This window comes from Quercus lobata, chromosome 9, assembly GCF_001633185.2.
Source record: "Quercus lobata isolate SW786 chromosome 9, ValleyOak3.0 Primary Assembly, whole genome shotgun sequence".
Taxonomy (NCBI): Eukaryota; Viridiplantae; Streptophyta; class Magnoliopsida; order Fagales; family Fagaceae; genus Quercus; species Quercus lobata.
The window spans coordinates 23,098,389-23,115,725 of record NC_044912.1 but is presented as its reverse complement, the minus strand read 5'-3'; the positions used below and the strand labels follow the sequence as shown (position 1 = coordinate 23,115,725).

Sequence of the window (17,337 nt, the reverse complement as noted above, 5' to 3'; positions counted from 1 at the left end):
CTTTACTGGAAGCTCTTAGGAAGGTATGGTTGGTATGAGTTCCAGTGGTAAAATAGTATGAGCTAGATTTGCTGCAAGTATCACTGCTGAGCCGCTAGCTATTTCTTCTTAACTGCACGAGCTTTGTTAATTAATTTGCCATGGGTTTGAACCATGGGTTTTGATTATGGGATTGAATTCCATTGATAAAATAACTTTGCCATGGACTTGAATCATGGACTTTTCAAAATATTGCCAAGTTGTACTGGGCTTGGGCTTTGATGAATAATTTGCCGTGGGGTTTTGATAAGATATTGCCGAGCATTACCTACAAAAACTTATATTTGTGAAGTAATTATCACACCAAGGGTGTATGGTGGTATTTTATATATCTAATAAATGCTAATGGTGCACAACAGAGAATTAGTTTGAAGACATGAACTTAGAAGAGAGGAAAAATAGGTGAAACAATACTTTCAATATTTATGAATCACAAATACAACAGAATGAGGAAAATAAAGAAAATGGTGAAGAGAGAGAGAGAGAGAGAGAGAGAGAGAGAGAGAGAGAGAGAGCATTGTGTTGCTACTCGTATGGAATATATACCCTTGAGCTACTACTTTAGATGGTTTTAACTTTTAATTGTTGCTCATGGGCCTCAATAGTATTAGGCCCAGTTGTGGGTCATGGTTGTTTGTTGATGCATATAAATTTACCAACCCTTTTTATTTTAAATGAATTGCATAATTATAAGACATTTTATATTTTATTTATTAATTAATATTATAATGCATCGGCAGAAGCACATCACACACTTTTATTTTAATTTTTAATTTTTTTTTAATAAAGAGAAGTCGTTCATATTTATTGCTTTAAAATTAGGAAGATACATCAAGATGCAACTGGTGTTGTATCACAATCTATCATCTCCAAAAACTTCATTACACACTTAAGTACATATAAAGATAAGCAATACCACAAATTTATTATTTTATTCCAGAACGTGGTATATTATTGTTCATAATCAAGCTGCATTTTCAGTAGCTTTGTTTTTTATGAGATAATTTTTGGCGACTTCTGCAATTTTTGCTACTAGGTCATTATTGGCATACGAGGTATTTGCAACAGCCTCTTCCTTGACATCATACTCAATTGTGCTTTTGATTATGCATGAATCATTGTCCTTCTCTATGATTTCGAAGTGAACACGAAAAAGAGTAAAGCCTAAATCAGGATATCCTTCTTCAATCACCTTTAGCTCTTTCATGCATTTCTCATTGTCAAGCTTTGTGAACTTCTCTTTGTGCACAGTAAACCCATGTGAGCCTAATTCAATGGAAAGGAAGTTTAATTTTTTTTTTTTTGATGGGAAAAGGAAGTTTAATTAATTAAAAAAAAAAAAGAGATGGAAGCAACTATTCAAATTGAAACTTTAAAGAAAACATTGTAGCTAGTACGTGTGTAATAAAATTTTTCATAATGGAATTAGCAGCATTGACACTGCCTATTTGTAAAGGCAATCACTTACTAAAAACTTTTATATATATACTTGATGGGACTGACGAACTCAGTTTACCTTGACGATCTCATCAAATACACTCGTCCACTTCGGTGCGACACGGACGAGGACAGAGAAACCATTAATGGGAGCATTCAATACCTTGAGTAGTTACCAAACAGTTGGTAGACCGTTGGAACTTCATCAAAACCCATATTCATGAGCCTTGAGGCGTTACAAAGAAGGCACTAAAGCCACAATCAAGGCCCCCAACAGCTAAGAACCACAAAGCTGTATATATACACTTCAAACAACTACAAACCCGGTACATAGATACACACATCCAAAAGCACTCATAAGTAAAACTGATATTCTTTGTTTTCTTCAAAAAACTTTCTAATACTGACTTTGGCATCAGAGATGTTGTGGCAGACACCACACCCGTGACCACTTTGAGGGAGCAATCTTACTGTATTCACAAGGTCCCAGATGAAGACCCAGCTCCATTTGAACGCACTTATAAGGACTGACGATTTTGGCATCATCAATACTAGCTACACACTTCAAGTGTGTGTATATATATAATTATTTAAAAAAAAAATTAAAACATTGACAAGCTTGTAACCTGGCATAAATGTTTTCTTGAGAATAGTCCCACTCACTCCATCGCCTTCTAAGACCTCAATTTTCTCAAAGGCGCTTCCATCTTCTACAAGATGTTTTGATATCCCAAGCGTGCCATAAATCTCCCATGCTTCACTAGCCGGCACGTTTACCTCTAGCTCATGTGAGAGTTGCCCAAACATCTTCTTTTTTTATTTATTTATTTATTTTTTTTTTATGTTATCTTGCTTCAGAACACTAAGGGTCTGTTTGGGAACCGCTTATTTTGCTGAAATTGAAAACTTTTTGCTAAAAGTACTATAGATAAATGTAAAAGTTAGTTGAAATAGTATAGTAAATTTCATGAATAGTACCAAAAAGTGCAGTGAGACCTATGAATAGTAAGAAAAATAAGCTAAATAATAAAATAAGTTGGCAAAATTCATTCATCCAAACACACACTAATAATATATGCTGGGATGTTCTTGACTTCTTTACTTGTGATATATAGTGCGCGTTTGGGTCGACTTTAAGGGGGCCAAAACGAGCGTTTTCTAGCCTAAAACTCAAAACGAGTGTTTGGTAAATTTTTTCAAAAGTGCGTTATACAAAAGTGCATTTTTTAGCTCAAAGGATTTCCATGTTTTGGCACGGCAGCTTTGAGCTGCAGTTGCAAAACGTACAAACGCATTTTCTCAAAACAAAAATATTACTGTTGGTGGGTTTCTCTTTTTCCTAAATTGCCCATAGTTTGTTTTTTTTTTTTTTGCTCCTCTATGCTGCTGTGCTGCGGCATCTCATCATCTTCTTCTTCTTCTTTTTCTATGCTGCTTCTTCCTCTTCTCTTCTCTATTTTATTTATTTATTTATTTACATCTTACATATCTAATCTCAAAAAAACCTTTTGAATTCGGTAGAGTTTTTGATAAATGGAACATATGGAGTAGAGAGAGGGAGCGAGAGAGAGAGAGCTCAGACTTGTGTGTGTGTGTGTGTGGAGGGGGGGGGGGGGGCTTTGTGTGGAGGAAAGTAAAAGAAAAGGAAGATAAGAAGATGAGGACAAAGTGAACGAGTGGATGAGAAAAAAGTGAAAGAAAAAAGAACGGTTTTTGGGTTTGGGTACGTAAAGCAACGTGGAAGAAAATATAGAGAGTAAGAACACGAATTATTTCACAATTTCTTTTTCACAATTGTGATGTTATAGAGTATGTGGTGGAGAAAAAATTGTGGGTACATGTATAATCCTAGAACAACTCATTTAAAAGATAAGTGTTAATAAAATTTTATTTTACAAAGATTAATTTTAAATTAGTATTGTGAAAATATTGTGACATTTTATTATATCTCTAAACTTTTTAAATTAGTACTTTTTTTCTTTAAAAAAAAATGGTACTATTGACAGAATATTTTAATAACAATTTCATAATAAAGTTTACATAGTAAGTTGTTATTAGTTCTCATCTAGATCTACTAGTGACATTTTTTTTCCCTACCATTAACAACTTGTCATATAGACTTTATTGTGAAATTTTTGTGAAAATATTGTATCCATAACTTGCATTAAGAGAGGTAATTAAAACAAAGAATTCTCTTTATAAAGATATTGTCATTTTTAGTAATTTACCTCTCAAACTGCCACTTTTATAAGTGCTAGCTAAATACTTAACTTTTTAAAAAAACACTTTTTAACAGTTTTTACCAAATACTCAACTTTTATAAAAAAACCTAATTCGTACCGCACTTTTTAAAACCCCACTATTTCAAAAAGCATAATATCTTTTTCAACAAGCATAATATCAAAAAGCTGAATCGCACTCACCAATACTCTAAATTTATATATCTAGTAAAGCCTTTTAGGATTGGGTGCATTGCTCACAACGTACGTTCCAGCCGACACTTGATGTAATAAACTAATAATAGCTTATATATATTGAGCTTGCCCCTCTTGTCTTCTTATTTCCCCTTACAGAGCTGTCCCCTTGGAAGCATTGTCCCTCTTGCAACCAATGTCCCTCGTCTTCTCAGGCCACGAAGTCAGCATTTGGTTTAATGCAAAGCCAACCAAAGTGTGTCCTACACAGTTACGTACACGCTGGAGAAAAAGAATAGAAGAGCAGTTGAAAGAATATCTTAGAGATTAAGAGCTCCACAAAAGCCATTCGGCCATTGTGTGACGGAAATACACAGTGATAGACAGCTCTACAACCACAGAATGTTTTTTTTTTGACAAACCACAACCAGAGAATGTTAGTTTTTAAAAGAAGATATCAATTATTACTGGGTTTTGTGGTGAGAGGCATGTGGCCTGTCTGGATTTGCTGTTTTCACTCACTCATAACTCAAAACTCAAAACTCATTATTCATCACTTAAAATCAGTAGGTCCCACGCATGAGAAGCTTGTTTGGATGTGTTTTTATTTTTTGTTTCCATCACTTAAAACTCATCAAATTGAGTTATCAGTCTGTGAGAATGAAAAAAAAAATGGTGTTTTTAATTTATGAAAATAGAGTTATGGTGCCAAATTCGTAAATTCCCTCATATAATTAACGGGCCTCATGGACAGAGTCTTGTCACTCACCCCCCCCCGCCCCCCAATTGGCTCTCTTCACTTTTCAGACCAAACCTATTTCAACTATACTCTTTCCTTTACTTTTCAACCCTAACAAAGTTGGGGTATAAGTTACGGATTTTCAAGTGATAAAAAATAAGTTATAAGGTGATGAGTTTTAAGTAATGAGTTTTGAGTGATGAGTGATGAGTATCACTCACTTACCATCCAAATAAGCCCTTATATTCTAATAGTATTCTAACAATCCCTTTAAACTCATGTTAGGTAAAGTGATATCAACTTGAAGACTTGAAGTACAAAAAAACGTCCTCCTAGAAGAGTTCTAATAGTATTCCAACGCAAGACACCAACAACGTTTTACAAGATTAGAGCATTAACATAGGTAAAACTATAACATAAAAAAGTAAAGCCAAACTTAAGATATCTTCCTTCATCAATCACCTCTACTTGTTTCATGCGTTTCTCATTGTTATGCTTTGTGAACTTCTCTACATGCTCAGTAATCCCAGGTGTGCCTAATTCAATGAAAAGAAAGTTGAATGAAAGAAAGACGAAGTAATGATTAAAATTTAAACTTTAAAGAAATATTATCATGATTTTTAAATAGAGTTTGTAGTGTGCCTTATATTAGAATCATATTCTCTCTTCCTTGTTTCATGCACATGTGTTTCTAAAATAATGAAAGTCTCCAAATCCACTGTGGAGACTATTTCGAGTAATAGCATATTTACATGCTTATATATGAAAAATTATTAATGTGATATAAATTTTACTAAAAAGCAGTTTATAAATTGATGTAGATTAGCGTTACTTTAATAATATAATAAATAAATATTCAAATAGTTTTTTTTTTTTTGATTGATGATATTAATTTATAAAATTTGTAGCATTCCTAACATATTAAAATAGACCATCACTAATATAAAAAAGACAAGAACTTAAAAAAAAAAAAAAAAAAAAAAAAAAAAAAAAAAAAAAAAAAAGACAGAAGAAAACAAATACGCCCTAACTACTAGTTAAATTCAAAACTACCATCTCCTAAATAAAGAAGCCATTCATCTTTATTGCTTTAAAATTAGGAAGATACATCAAGATGCAACTGGTGTTGGATGGAAGATGGAATTTCTTCCATCCAAACTACCATCTCCTAAATACATTATTTATATCTATCATCTTCGAAAACTTCATCACACACTTAAGTACATATAAAGATAAGAAATACCACGAATTTGTTATTTTATTCCATAACGTGGTATATTATTGTTCATAATCACTCTGTATTTTTAGTAGCTTTGTTTTTGATGAGATAATTTTTGGCGATTTCTCCAATTTTTGCTACTAGGTCAGTAGTGACGTACGAGGTATTTGCGATAGCTTCTTCCTTGATATCATACTCAATTGTGCTTTTGATTATGCATGAATCATTGTCCTTCTCTATGATTTCAAAGCGAACACGAAAAAGAGTAAGGCCTAAATCAAGATAACCTCCTTCCAGCACCTCTAGTTCTTTCATGCGTTTCTCATTGTCATACTTTGTGAACTTCTCTCTTTGCACAGAAAACCCATGTGAGCCTAATTCATTAGAAAGGAAGTTTAATTAATGAAAAAAAAATGGAAGTAACTATTCAAATTGAAACTTTAAAGAGAACATAGAAGCAAATAAAGCAGTCATTCATTTCTGACTAAAGAGAGGGGGGAGCTATTTCTCCAAAGATTCTTGGTATCATTCTTCTCAAAAAAAAAAAAGATTGCTTGGTATCATTGGTTGGGTTCAAGATTACTTCTATGTTTATCAGTTTGTATTGCTTTATCAATTATCATACCTGGTGTATATGTTTTCTTCAGAATAGTCCCAATCCCTCCATCACCTTCTATGACCTCAATCTTCTCAACGATACTTCCTTCTTCTACAAGAAGTTTGGCTAACCCAAGCCTGCCATAAAGCTCCCATGCTTCACTAGCGGGCACATTTACCTCCAGCTCGTGTGAGAGTTGCCTAGACATCTTTTTTTAAATGGACTTGCGGAAGCAAATATGTTGGGATGTGTTAGGCATGTTCTTTCCTTGTGATATATATAGGCTCCAAATTTGTGTGAAGATTAGTAAAGTGTCTTATCATCGAATAGGGTTCGAATATTGCCTACACCAAAAATTGATTAGTGTCTTAGCCTAATGATAAGAGCAATCATTATGGAATATAATGGACTTCATATGTTGAAATTCTAACCTTTTTATTAAAAAGTTTACGTTTGGACTAGAGAAAAGAGGGTGAAGATTTAGGTATAGTACATTAGATGTTATACATTAGGTTTCTCATTTGAATGAACACTTGGTTGTTACTTTCACATTTAATTTTCTTTGAAAGGAAGAACACTATTTGGATGTAGCCCAACTAGGTTGAACTCATCAGGCCTTTATTAAAAAAAATTTAACTTAATATTTTTAAGATCCGTTTTCTATGTAGGTTTGTATACCAAGCAGTGGTGGCTACAACATTTTTTGTCCAAGGGGGTTAATAAGAAATATAAATTATATAAAATCTAAAATCAATTAGATATTGAATATATGAACCTCACAAAATGAGATATTTTCTTATTGCCTCAAGTCTGAAGGAAGATTGTTCATGTTAACACGACTATGCTTAGAAGATAAATTTTGAGTAGGAAATGAATCTTGCGGTCTACATGATTTCCTTATTATGAATATATTCATAGTACTAGCAAAAGAATAAAAGATAAACTATAAGTTGATTTAACATTTTTTTTCCTAATACAATATACATGTTAATTATTGTTGTTAAATAAAACTTTAATAATTATTACATAGAATATTTTAATTTATTAGTTTATGTCTTTTAGTCTTTACCGTTTTTTTATTGAACTCAAAAGACATTTTAAGCCAAAATGTTTACAATTATCTAATTTTTTATTAGTTTACAATTCTTCAATTCGTTTTCAATTCTTTAATTCGTTAGTTTACTATTTTTTGCTAATATTAATTTATTAGTTCACAATTCTTTAATTGTTTCATTTTCTTAGTGTTAATACTCCTACTGTACTGATTGATCCACTCAATTAGCCAACAACCACCCCCACTCACAAGTCACAAATTTGGTCAAAAATTACAGTGTGGAAATATTTTAATTTATCAAAATCACGATTGCAAATTCACTTAACAATGTAATTGCCCATTGACCTCAACTTGCAAAAACAAAAACAAAAACAAATTCAACACATAACTCAATGAATTGATATTAAACAAACCAGCATCAATTTTATATAGAGAACCAAATATCGTGATTCAAGTGTAAGATTTAACAAAATAGATGAAAATTAATTAATAATTTTAAATGTTTTAATTTACCTCTGGTACCATAAGGTGATGCATGATGAGAGAGAGAGATTGTTTAGTATGTGAGTGTGACCGATAGAATGATTAATAGTGACAGTACACTGTGTGGGAGACATTCCCAAGAGATTTTTGTGTGTGTATTTTTCCATGTAAAACGTTTTAATTGGGTCAGATTCTCATTCACCCACAAATTTTTTTGGGTGGTGAGTTCAATTATTGTCTTCACAATTTCTGGGGTCTTTTTCTATTGGTTCTACTAGTTTTTTTGGGTGGTGAGTTCAATTATTGTCTTCACAATTTCTGGGGTCTTTTTCTATTGGTTCCACTCATTTTTTTGGGTGGTGAGTTCAATTAATGTTTATTGGTTCTACTCATTTTTTTGGGTGATGAGTTCAATTCTTGTCTTCACAATTTTTGAGGCCTTTTTCTATTGGTTCCACTCATTTTTTTGTGTGGTGAGTTTAATTAATGTCTTCACAACTTTTATTTTTATTTCTATTTCAAATGGGCCCTAGGTCATGGCCTAAATTGCTTCGGCCTTGGCCGGTCCTAACAACCCTTTTTTTTTTCCTCCCATAAGAAACAATGCATGATTTTATCAAATCAAGTAAGGATCTGGCAGTTTTCTTTTCTCCGCTTTTTATTTATTTATTTAAGAGAAGATAGAAAAACTTTATTAATAAAAGAAGATAATTACAGAGTGATAATAAAAAAAGGGTGGATCCCCTGTCCATAATTGAAAAACTTGGTACAAAAAGAGCTAGAAGAGGACCTAAACCTATGAATATATTATCACATGTTAGAGGAACTCAACGACGAGGACAATAATGATATGTAACCTTCATCATTGATCTTGACAATATAAACAAAGAAAAATTCTAGTGCTACAAAAGTTTTCACAACTTCTTGCCACAACTATGATGTGACAGAATGTGATTAATGAAAAAAAAAATTGTGAATTCATATATAAGTGATGATTAATCACTCACAGTCTGGCACGTCACAGTTGTGACAAAAAAATTGTGAAATAATTTATGATCCTAGAACTACTCATAAATAAAACTTTAGGTACTTCTGGACAAGGCGTAAGTAATATTTGGTGACACTATTGGAAATATAATAGAAAATAAACAAGTTTGATTCAACCAATACCATCCCAAAAAATTAGCAAGAATAGAAAATAAGGAGAAAAATTGAAGAACAAACTTGTAGTGCTATAGAATCATACATAGAGCGTTGCTCTTAAAAGTAAATATTTTTTTCATTTAGAGTAAAACTCAGTGCGACTAGCTCTCTTGACCAAACAATCCCTCTTGATTAGACTATAATGTTAACTTATGTGATGGGTGCACTTCCACTCACGAGGTTCAAGAATAATGTTCTAATGCCTTTATGTAGAGCAAATATAAATTGTTGAAAAAAAAAATATGTGAGAGAGAAAGAAAACCATGTCTGATGGAGAATAAGAGCAAAAGAAAAAAAAAAAAAAAAAAAGGTTAGGGGAAAAAGCATCCCCCCCCCCCCCTCTATGTTTGGAGTAATTCACAATTTCCCTCATTATATTTGAAACCAACCACCCTCTATTTTGGAAAATGAGCAAATACTTCAAATCTATTACTTTTTCAGTTAAATCTAATGAAATTACAATTATTACAAATGCAATTTAGGAAAAAAAAACAATGCAATCTTCAACTTTTTCTCTTCCTTGTGGTGTACAACTAATAATTTCTTTAAAAAATTTTGTTAGATTTAACTGAGAAAATAACAAGTTAAATATAATGGGGAATTGTGAACTATCCCAAACATAAAGAGGGGAAACAAGAAAAATGCTTTTTCCCTTCAAAGTTGGATTAAGATCTTTTAGAGTTCCTAGAGTACTCTACTAAATAAATTTATTTTAATCTTGACTCTTCATTTTATAATAAATGGTCCTGATAATGCCAGATTATTAATTTAATAACAAAACCTTAAAATAATGATCTCATATCAACTAATTAAAATAAACAAATTGACATGTCAGATCTTAAGCATTGTGTTTGTGACAGTAGACTATGTTGTGGGAGATTATCCTATAAACACTCATGTTTGTTTGTTTGTTTTTTTTTTTTTGGGTAAAATAATATAGGATATTATTTGAGTTGGTGAAGACAATAATTGATTTTATCAAAAAAACAAAACAAAGTTTGATGAATCCCATCAGAAAAAGGCACCAATAATTGTGGATGTGGGTCAATGAGAATCTAACTCAAATAATATCCTATGGTCTCTCAAAAAAAAAAAAAAAAAAATCAATTATTGTCTGCACTATTTTGGGGGTTTCCACCGGTCCTTGTTAGTAGTCCTATTGACAATTCATGTTTTTAATTTTTTTCATAAGCGACAATGTAAAAGAGTTGGTGGTATTTTAAAGGACCTAAACTTATGTCTGTGTTCTCAAAGCTTGAATTACATGTTAGAAGAACTCATCGATGAGGACAACGATGATATGTAAAAAAAAAAAAAAAAAAAAAAAAAAAAAAAAAAAAATAGATAAAACCATGAATCGTTTGCTTATCAAAAAATGAAGCATTCGAACCTATGATGGTGTGAACTTTGTGATCAATTAATTTAAGTAGTAGTGAATGACGTGATGAATACAATCAAGGCGCAAGGCCAAGGTCCATTGTATTATATTAGACATATAGGTTGCCATTTCAAGTAATATTACCCTTGCACTCTAATACAGAAAAGCTGATCACTAGGCTAAGCACTTTGATGTGTCATTCTTGGATTAAATGAAGTTGGCAAGCTTCTTATGGGTAAATGTGGTCAGGCTAAATTTTTAGTCACATAGAGCAGCTCAGGTATCCTTTTGGGTGTAACTAGCCAGCACTATTTAGGGTCAAACAAATGTATCTTGGTGGTTAGGATTTATATTTAACAGAAAAACTAGCTCACAAATCATAACCTATTTCACTTGACTAGTGGACTACTAACGGGTCTCAATACTACCAGGCCAGGCTGTGGATCATGAGTTATTTGGTGATGCATATAAATTTACTTACCCTTTTTTATCCAAATGAATTGCATAAATATAAGACATTTATATTTTATTTATTTATTAATATTAAAATCCATCGGCAAAAACACATCACACACTACTTTTTTTTTTTTTTTTTTTGAATTGAAACTTCTTCACACACTTTTTTTTTTTTTAATGTTTATATATTTTATAAAGAAGTCATTCGTCTTTATTGCTATAACATTAGGAAGATACATCAAGATGCAATTGGTGTTGGATGAAAGATGGAATTTCTTCTATCGAAACTACCATCTCCTAAATACATAATTTATATCTACCATCTTCAAAAACTTCATCACACTCTTAAGTACATATAAAGATAAGAAATACCATGAATTTGTTATTTTATTCCATAACGTGGTATATTATTGTTCATAATCAAGCTACATTTTTAGTAGCTTTGTTTTTTATGAGATAATTTTTGGCGACTTATGCAATTTTTGCTACTAAGCCAGTAGTGACATACGAGGTATTTGCAACGGCCTCTTCCTTGACATCATACTCAATTGTGCTTTTGATTATGCATAAATCATTGTCATTCTCTATGATTTCAAAGCGAACACGAAAAAGAGCAAGGCCTAAATCAAGATATCCTTCTTCCATCACCTCTAGTTTCATTCATGCGTTTCTCATTGTCATACTTTGTGAACTTCTCTCTTTGCACAGAAAACCCATGTGAGCCTAATTCATTAGAAAGGAAGTTTAATTAATGAAAAAAAAAAAAGATAAGTAACTATTCAAATTGAAACTTTAAAGAGAACATAGAAGCATAAAGCAATCTACAACCACTCCCACTCATTGACTGACCCGACCCACTCACTTTAGCCTGCAACCACTCCCACTCACAAGTCACAAATTTGGTCAAAGACTCAAAAGTGTAAAAAGAAAAAAACTTAAAACTCAAAAACACTACAAACAATAAACACAAACAGAGAGAGACAATCAAAGACTCAAAACTCGAAAAAAATTAAAAATTTATATCAAAAGACTGTAATCACACAAACAGTGAAAGAGAGTTTATCGAAAGACTATAAAACACACTGAAATGGTGAAAGGGAGAGACAGAGAAAGAGAACGAGAGCTGAAATCCCAGATCAAGCGGCGGTGGTGGTTATGCAACCTTACTTGGTTAGACTTGGACTTGCTAATTTTTTTTTTCCCTAAAGTTTAAAAGCTAAATTTAGCTGTGCTTAAAAAAATTAGGTTCAAGGTCAAGTTGTGCAAATTTTTACTGTAGGAGGGTCAATTTTTTTTTTAAAGATATTATATAATTTTTTTTTTCCAAGGGGTTCATTTGAATCTCTTACCTTCAATGTAGCGCCACCCTTAAATCCTTGATACCAAGGACATATTAAAATTTCTACATTGTAGATAAAAATATTAATGACACTATTCATCATTTTTTTTTTTTTTTGGTTGTTGATAATTTAATAGTTGGGAGAGAAGAGATTTGAACCTTATACATTTTGGTTGAAAACTCTTGGGAGAGCTAATTGAGTTAGAAGGCTCTTGAAAACATTACTCATCGACTTGCAAAGCTATTTTCAAATATAAATGTTTTCAATGTCAGTTATATCTAACATTGAGTGGTTTATTTCATAAATGCATTATAGATTTTCTTATGAGTTATTCACCTTATTCTGTAACATGTTTTACTTTATTTTTATTAAAATTGTATATATCGTATAAATTTAAATTGACTCATTTATTTTAATTTTAAGTTTATTTGCTTATGTACAACTTTTTACAAGTATATGTTTTTTATGCTAATGTAAACTTTTTTGAAAGCCTCATTTTACAAATGTACTTTTGCAAACTTTTAACATGTTGTTAAACCTCATTTTCTTTGTTATTTACTTTTTTCTTTAGCATGTTTTATATATATATATATATATATATGGTTAAAATTGTATATATTGTATGAGTTTAAATTTACTCATTTCTTTTTGCTTTTTAGTTTATTTGCTTATGTACAACTTTTTACAAGTCTCAATTTTTTATGCTAATGTAAACCATTTTGAAAGTCTCATTTTTTTTTTTAATAACAAAATACAAATATACTTTTGCAAACTCTTAATAAATAACTTTCAGAAAAAAAAAAAAAAAATCCAGAAACTTACTTAGTTTATGAGTGAGTTAACTTTATTTCATGTAATTTTGTGTATAGCATGTGTAGGGTCACGTTTTTCAGCCTTGGCCTAAGATGTATGAGACCTTTGACCAGTGAGCCCGGTACAATGAATTTATATAGAGTGGGCCAAAGAGCTAGGATTTAGTGTATGGACAACGGTTATCACGATGTTCTTCACGATCAAGCTGAGATGGACTGAGTTTTTCAGAAAGGATTGGTCCTCGGCAAGGAATGAGGAGCTTTTCCTAGTGCCTCTGGTTTGTTGTAGGGGGGGAGGGGGGTCTTCGCCCCACCCTTTCTGTTTCCCTCCACTCCCTTTTTATAGTAGTTTCCTTCCTCCTGAATGGGGTCCCTAGGGTAGGTACTTGTCCCATCAGCCCTTCCTTCCAGTTGTTGGGAGTGGTTATAAAGGCAGAAGAGTATGGCTGTGTCAGGCACAAGGCACGGAATGCTAAAAGTTCAAATAGTGTAAAAACACCCTTGAATGTTTAGACTCCCAATTTATAAATTAACAAATTCAAGCTTTATGTCAAATAACTAGTGTGCAAAAAATGAACAAAAGTTATAAAACAGAATTGGAAAACTATCTAAACCAAATTAAAATCACAACCCATAGCAGATAATAAAAGGCAAAGATAAAAGGGAAGGAAGATGCAAACACAAGGACAACACGCGATGTGTTATCAAAGAGGAAACCGAAGCCCTCGGCGTAAAACCTCTCCGCCGCCCTCCAAGCGGTAAACAATCCAATAGAAAATGTAGTTGGGATACATGGACAGCAATAGACCCTTCAAGCCTAATCTACCCAGTGCACCTAGGCCCTCCAAGCTTCTTACTCCAACGAGGTTGCGTCGAACCTTTTTCTTTTCTAACTTCCCGGATTCCGCTACTTGATCATAGCATCAACCAATGTAAATTGGTTCCTTCCTAACTGCTTCCCAGAACACCAAACAGCCCTCTCACAGTAATGAATATGGTGAGAACAAGGTTTTGGTAAAATGCCTCTCAAGGGTTTGACAATGGAGAGGAAGAGAGTTGAGGAATATGAAGAGACTCTTATGTAAAGATTGTGGATGACTCAATCTTGTTTTTCTCTAGGGTTTCTCTCTCAAAATTCTCTCTGGAAGCTCTTTTTCATTTGTGGGTATGAGGGGTATTTATACTGGGGTGAGAAGAGAATGTGAAACGTCAGATTTTTTCAAAACAGGGGTGGCTCGCGGCTTGACTGAGTCGCGAGTTCCAGCCGCGCGATAACAGAACGGCCAGTTGTTCTATTTTGTCCTGTAGTGCTCCAGCTAGCATGACTGTTCATCTTCTGGCAAGCTTGGCACGTGTGCTGCATCTGGCGGCTTGCAGCCGTGAGTCACCCAGCAGCCGTGAGTCACCCACGAGATCCAGCCGCGAGACTCTGTTTTCTTGCACACTCTTGAGCATTCAACACTCTATCTCACTCACTACCCTTACAACAAACTCACCTAAATACAAGATTACTAAATACTGAAATACAAGCAAATTTGGCACGGAATAAAGCCAACAAAATGGTTGATTAAATTCAACCTTACAATCTCACCCTTTGGCTATTCTGTGACAAAACCCTAAAACAAACTTTAGACATAACATGTGAGTTGGGAACAATTGAGTAAAACTCACTCACACCTAACTCTAGAAGCTGTGAAGCACTTGAATTATATGAACATGAAACTCCTGAAACACAACAATACACCATGATTATTGTAGGCAGAAAAACATGCAATGCATATGAAACAGGCATAAAGTGATCAAGCAAAGATGAAGTTAAGAACCAAATCATGGCTTGATCAAACAAGTAGTCACTTACAAGGTAGTGATCACAGTGCTCATTCACACTTGGAATGAACACTTGAACATACAAGCTAACAAGAGCAATGCAAGTTACTTGTATGCCCAACACTCAACCAATGCATAATACACTAAGTATGTGCATATATGAACAATCCTATAAGGGCACAAGAGTGACAGTACTTAAAAGAAAATGCATGATATTTAGATAGAAGTACTGATTTAAACAAAGCATAAAAGGCTGCATAAAGCATGGTACAAACCATAAAACCTATAGATATGCATAAAAACATAACCTTAAAAGCTTACAAAAGCAACATGGGTACAAATTACAATATATACAGAATAACATCAACAATATATATATATATATATATATATATATAAAGTAAACCAAGGTTATGAGTTATGAGTTAGAAACAAAAATACACCAAAACCACAATGTATCAAACCCATAGCAACAATAAAATATCCAAAAACATAAACAAAGATAACAATATAACAAGATGGACACTGTCTGTTTTTGACTGCTCCCCCTTAACATATTATCCCCCTTAAGAGCTGCTTCTCTGCTTCTCAAAAAAAAAAAAAAAAAAACTTTATATATCTCCCCCTTTTTGACCGGAATGGCCAAAGGGTCACTGTCAATGTTGGGTGGTGAAGCTGTCAAGTTTTGTTGACAAAATATCAATCTGGTCCTGCATGGCTACTATCCTCTTAGAGTGCTCGGTCTGGACTCCTTTGATTCCATCAAGTCGTTCCAGAATGATCTGAAATGCATCTGGAGGGGTATCTGAAGAAGTTGATGCTCTAGTCCTCTTGCCACTCCTCCTGGGTGTTGAGGTTGATGCCTACCCTACTACCTCTGCCTCAATTTCCATTGGGACACCCTCTTCTTCATCACCTTCATCTTTTTCACCTGGAAGCCGAACACTTATCATTTTGAAGGTTAGCTTGTTAATTGCAGAAGGTGTGGACATGAGACTGATGTCTCGAGGGATTAGAACACCCTTCTTTCTAAAGATCCTCATGAGCAGACTAGGGAAGATCAGTTTAGGCCTAGAAGTGGTTCTAGTCTCATCCACAATAGTGTCAAATATGTGGGAACTGATGTCAATGAATGTCTTTTCCTTGATGTCCATCAGAAAAATTGCTTTTGCACTGCTGATTGTAGTCAACTTCCTTATGAGATATAGGTTAAACATCATGATTATAGTGAGACACCTTATGTCCACTGGAAAAGCTATGGTATTCAGACACTTCCCTTCTCTCTGTCCACCTATCCTCTGTTGTACAGCTTCAATAGACAGAATCCTATCTTTGTAATTGACAAACTCTTGATCTTCTAATCCCTCAAGACCTAGCACATCATCAATGTCATGTGCATCCAAAGTGAACTCTTTACCTCTAACCCAGCAGCTTAGCTCATCCTCCCTTATCACAGCATTGGAATAAAACTCCCTAATCAGGGGTTCACACACAACTGGGAGATCACACAGAAGTTTTTCCCATCCTCTCCCTTCAAAACAGCTGGGGATAAAAGTGTCTCTTAAATCCTCCAAATCCACAAACCTTTCTTGAATAATTCCTGCCTTTAAGAAGAAGTTCTTGTATCTCTCAAAATGGGAAACAGACCTGAACAGGTTAGGGTCCATTTTCATTCTCTTATCTGCTTTCTTTGCAGGAGTTTTCTTCTTTGGGGATGAAGGAGCCATCTGTGAACAATCAGAAGAGGCCACAACAACATAGTACAATACATGTATAGAACAAATCAGTACTTTGTTAGTAACAAAGACAAAAATGCAACCACACAGATGAACTTAAAATACTTAATCCTTATGCTACTTAAATCAACCACACAGATGAACGAACCTAAAGGTGGATACACAAGAACACCTGGCATAATGCAAGGGAGTATTAAAGCAGCAGAGATTGAAAACACCCAAAAGACAAATATATGTCAATGAGACATACATTTTGATGAGTATGAAATGACCCAGAGAACAAAAGACAGATGCACACACTAGATGAACAGGCATATAGTCAGCACAGTAAACCCCACAACCAAAACAGGAACATTTTGAATCAACACATCAACATAAGATCAGACAAGATGAGTAACCAACAGATAACAAACCCTAGCTAAGTACATGATGAAGACCAAAACCAACAACTTAATCAAGTTCAAACTAAATCAATAGCCTCCACTAGCTAAGCATAGACAAAGACCAATAGCCGAAACAAAAACCCATCTTAAAACAGACACAAATGCGAATATTCAAGAGGGAAAAACACAAAATCAAGTAAAACAGAGGTCGAGAAAGAA

General features: G+C 33.5%; 2 protein-coding genes across 2 annotated transcripts; both read right to left on the bottom strand.

Moving 5' to 3' along the window:
- Positions 1-961: 961 nt before the first annotated feature.
- LOC115959024 (S-norcoclaurine synthase-like) lies at positions 962-2,283 on the bottom strand. The gene is made up of 2 exons (XM_031077315.1): positions 2,103-2,283; positions 962-1,305 (listed from the first exon to the last, which is right to left on the bottom strand). The coding sequence occupies exons 1-2, from the start codon at positions 2,281-2,283 to the stop codon at positions 1,004-1,006; spliced, it is 483 nt and encodes a 160-aa protein (XP_030933175.1). The 3' UTR covers positions 962-1,003.
- Positions 2,284-5,679: 3,396 nt separating this feature from the next.
- On the bottom strand, positions 5,680-6,688 carry LOC115960760 (S-norcoclaurine synthase-like). The gene is made up of 2 exons (XM_031079750.1): positions 6,474-6,688; positions 5,680-6,222 (listed from the first exon to the last, which is right to left on the bottom strand). The coding sequence occupies exons 1-2, from the start codon at positions 6,652-6,654 to the stop codon at positions 5,921-5,923; spliced, it is 483 nt and encodes a 160-aa protein (XP_030935610.1). The 5' UTR covers positions 6,655-6,688; the 3' UTR covers positions 5,680-5,920.
- Between the last annotated feature and the right edge of the window lie 10,649 nt (positions 6,689-17,337).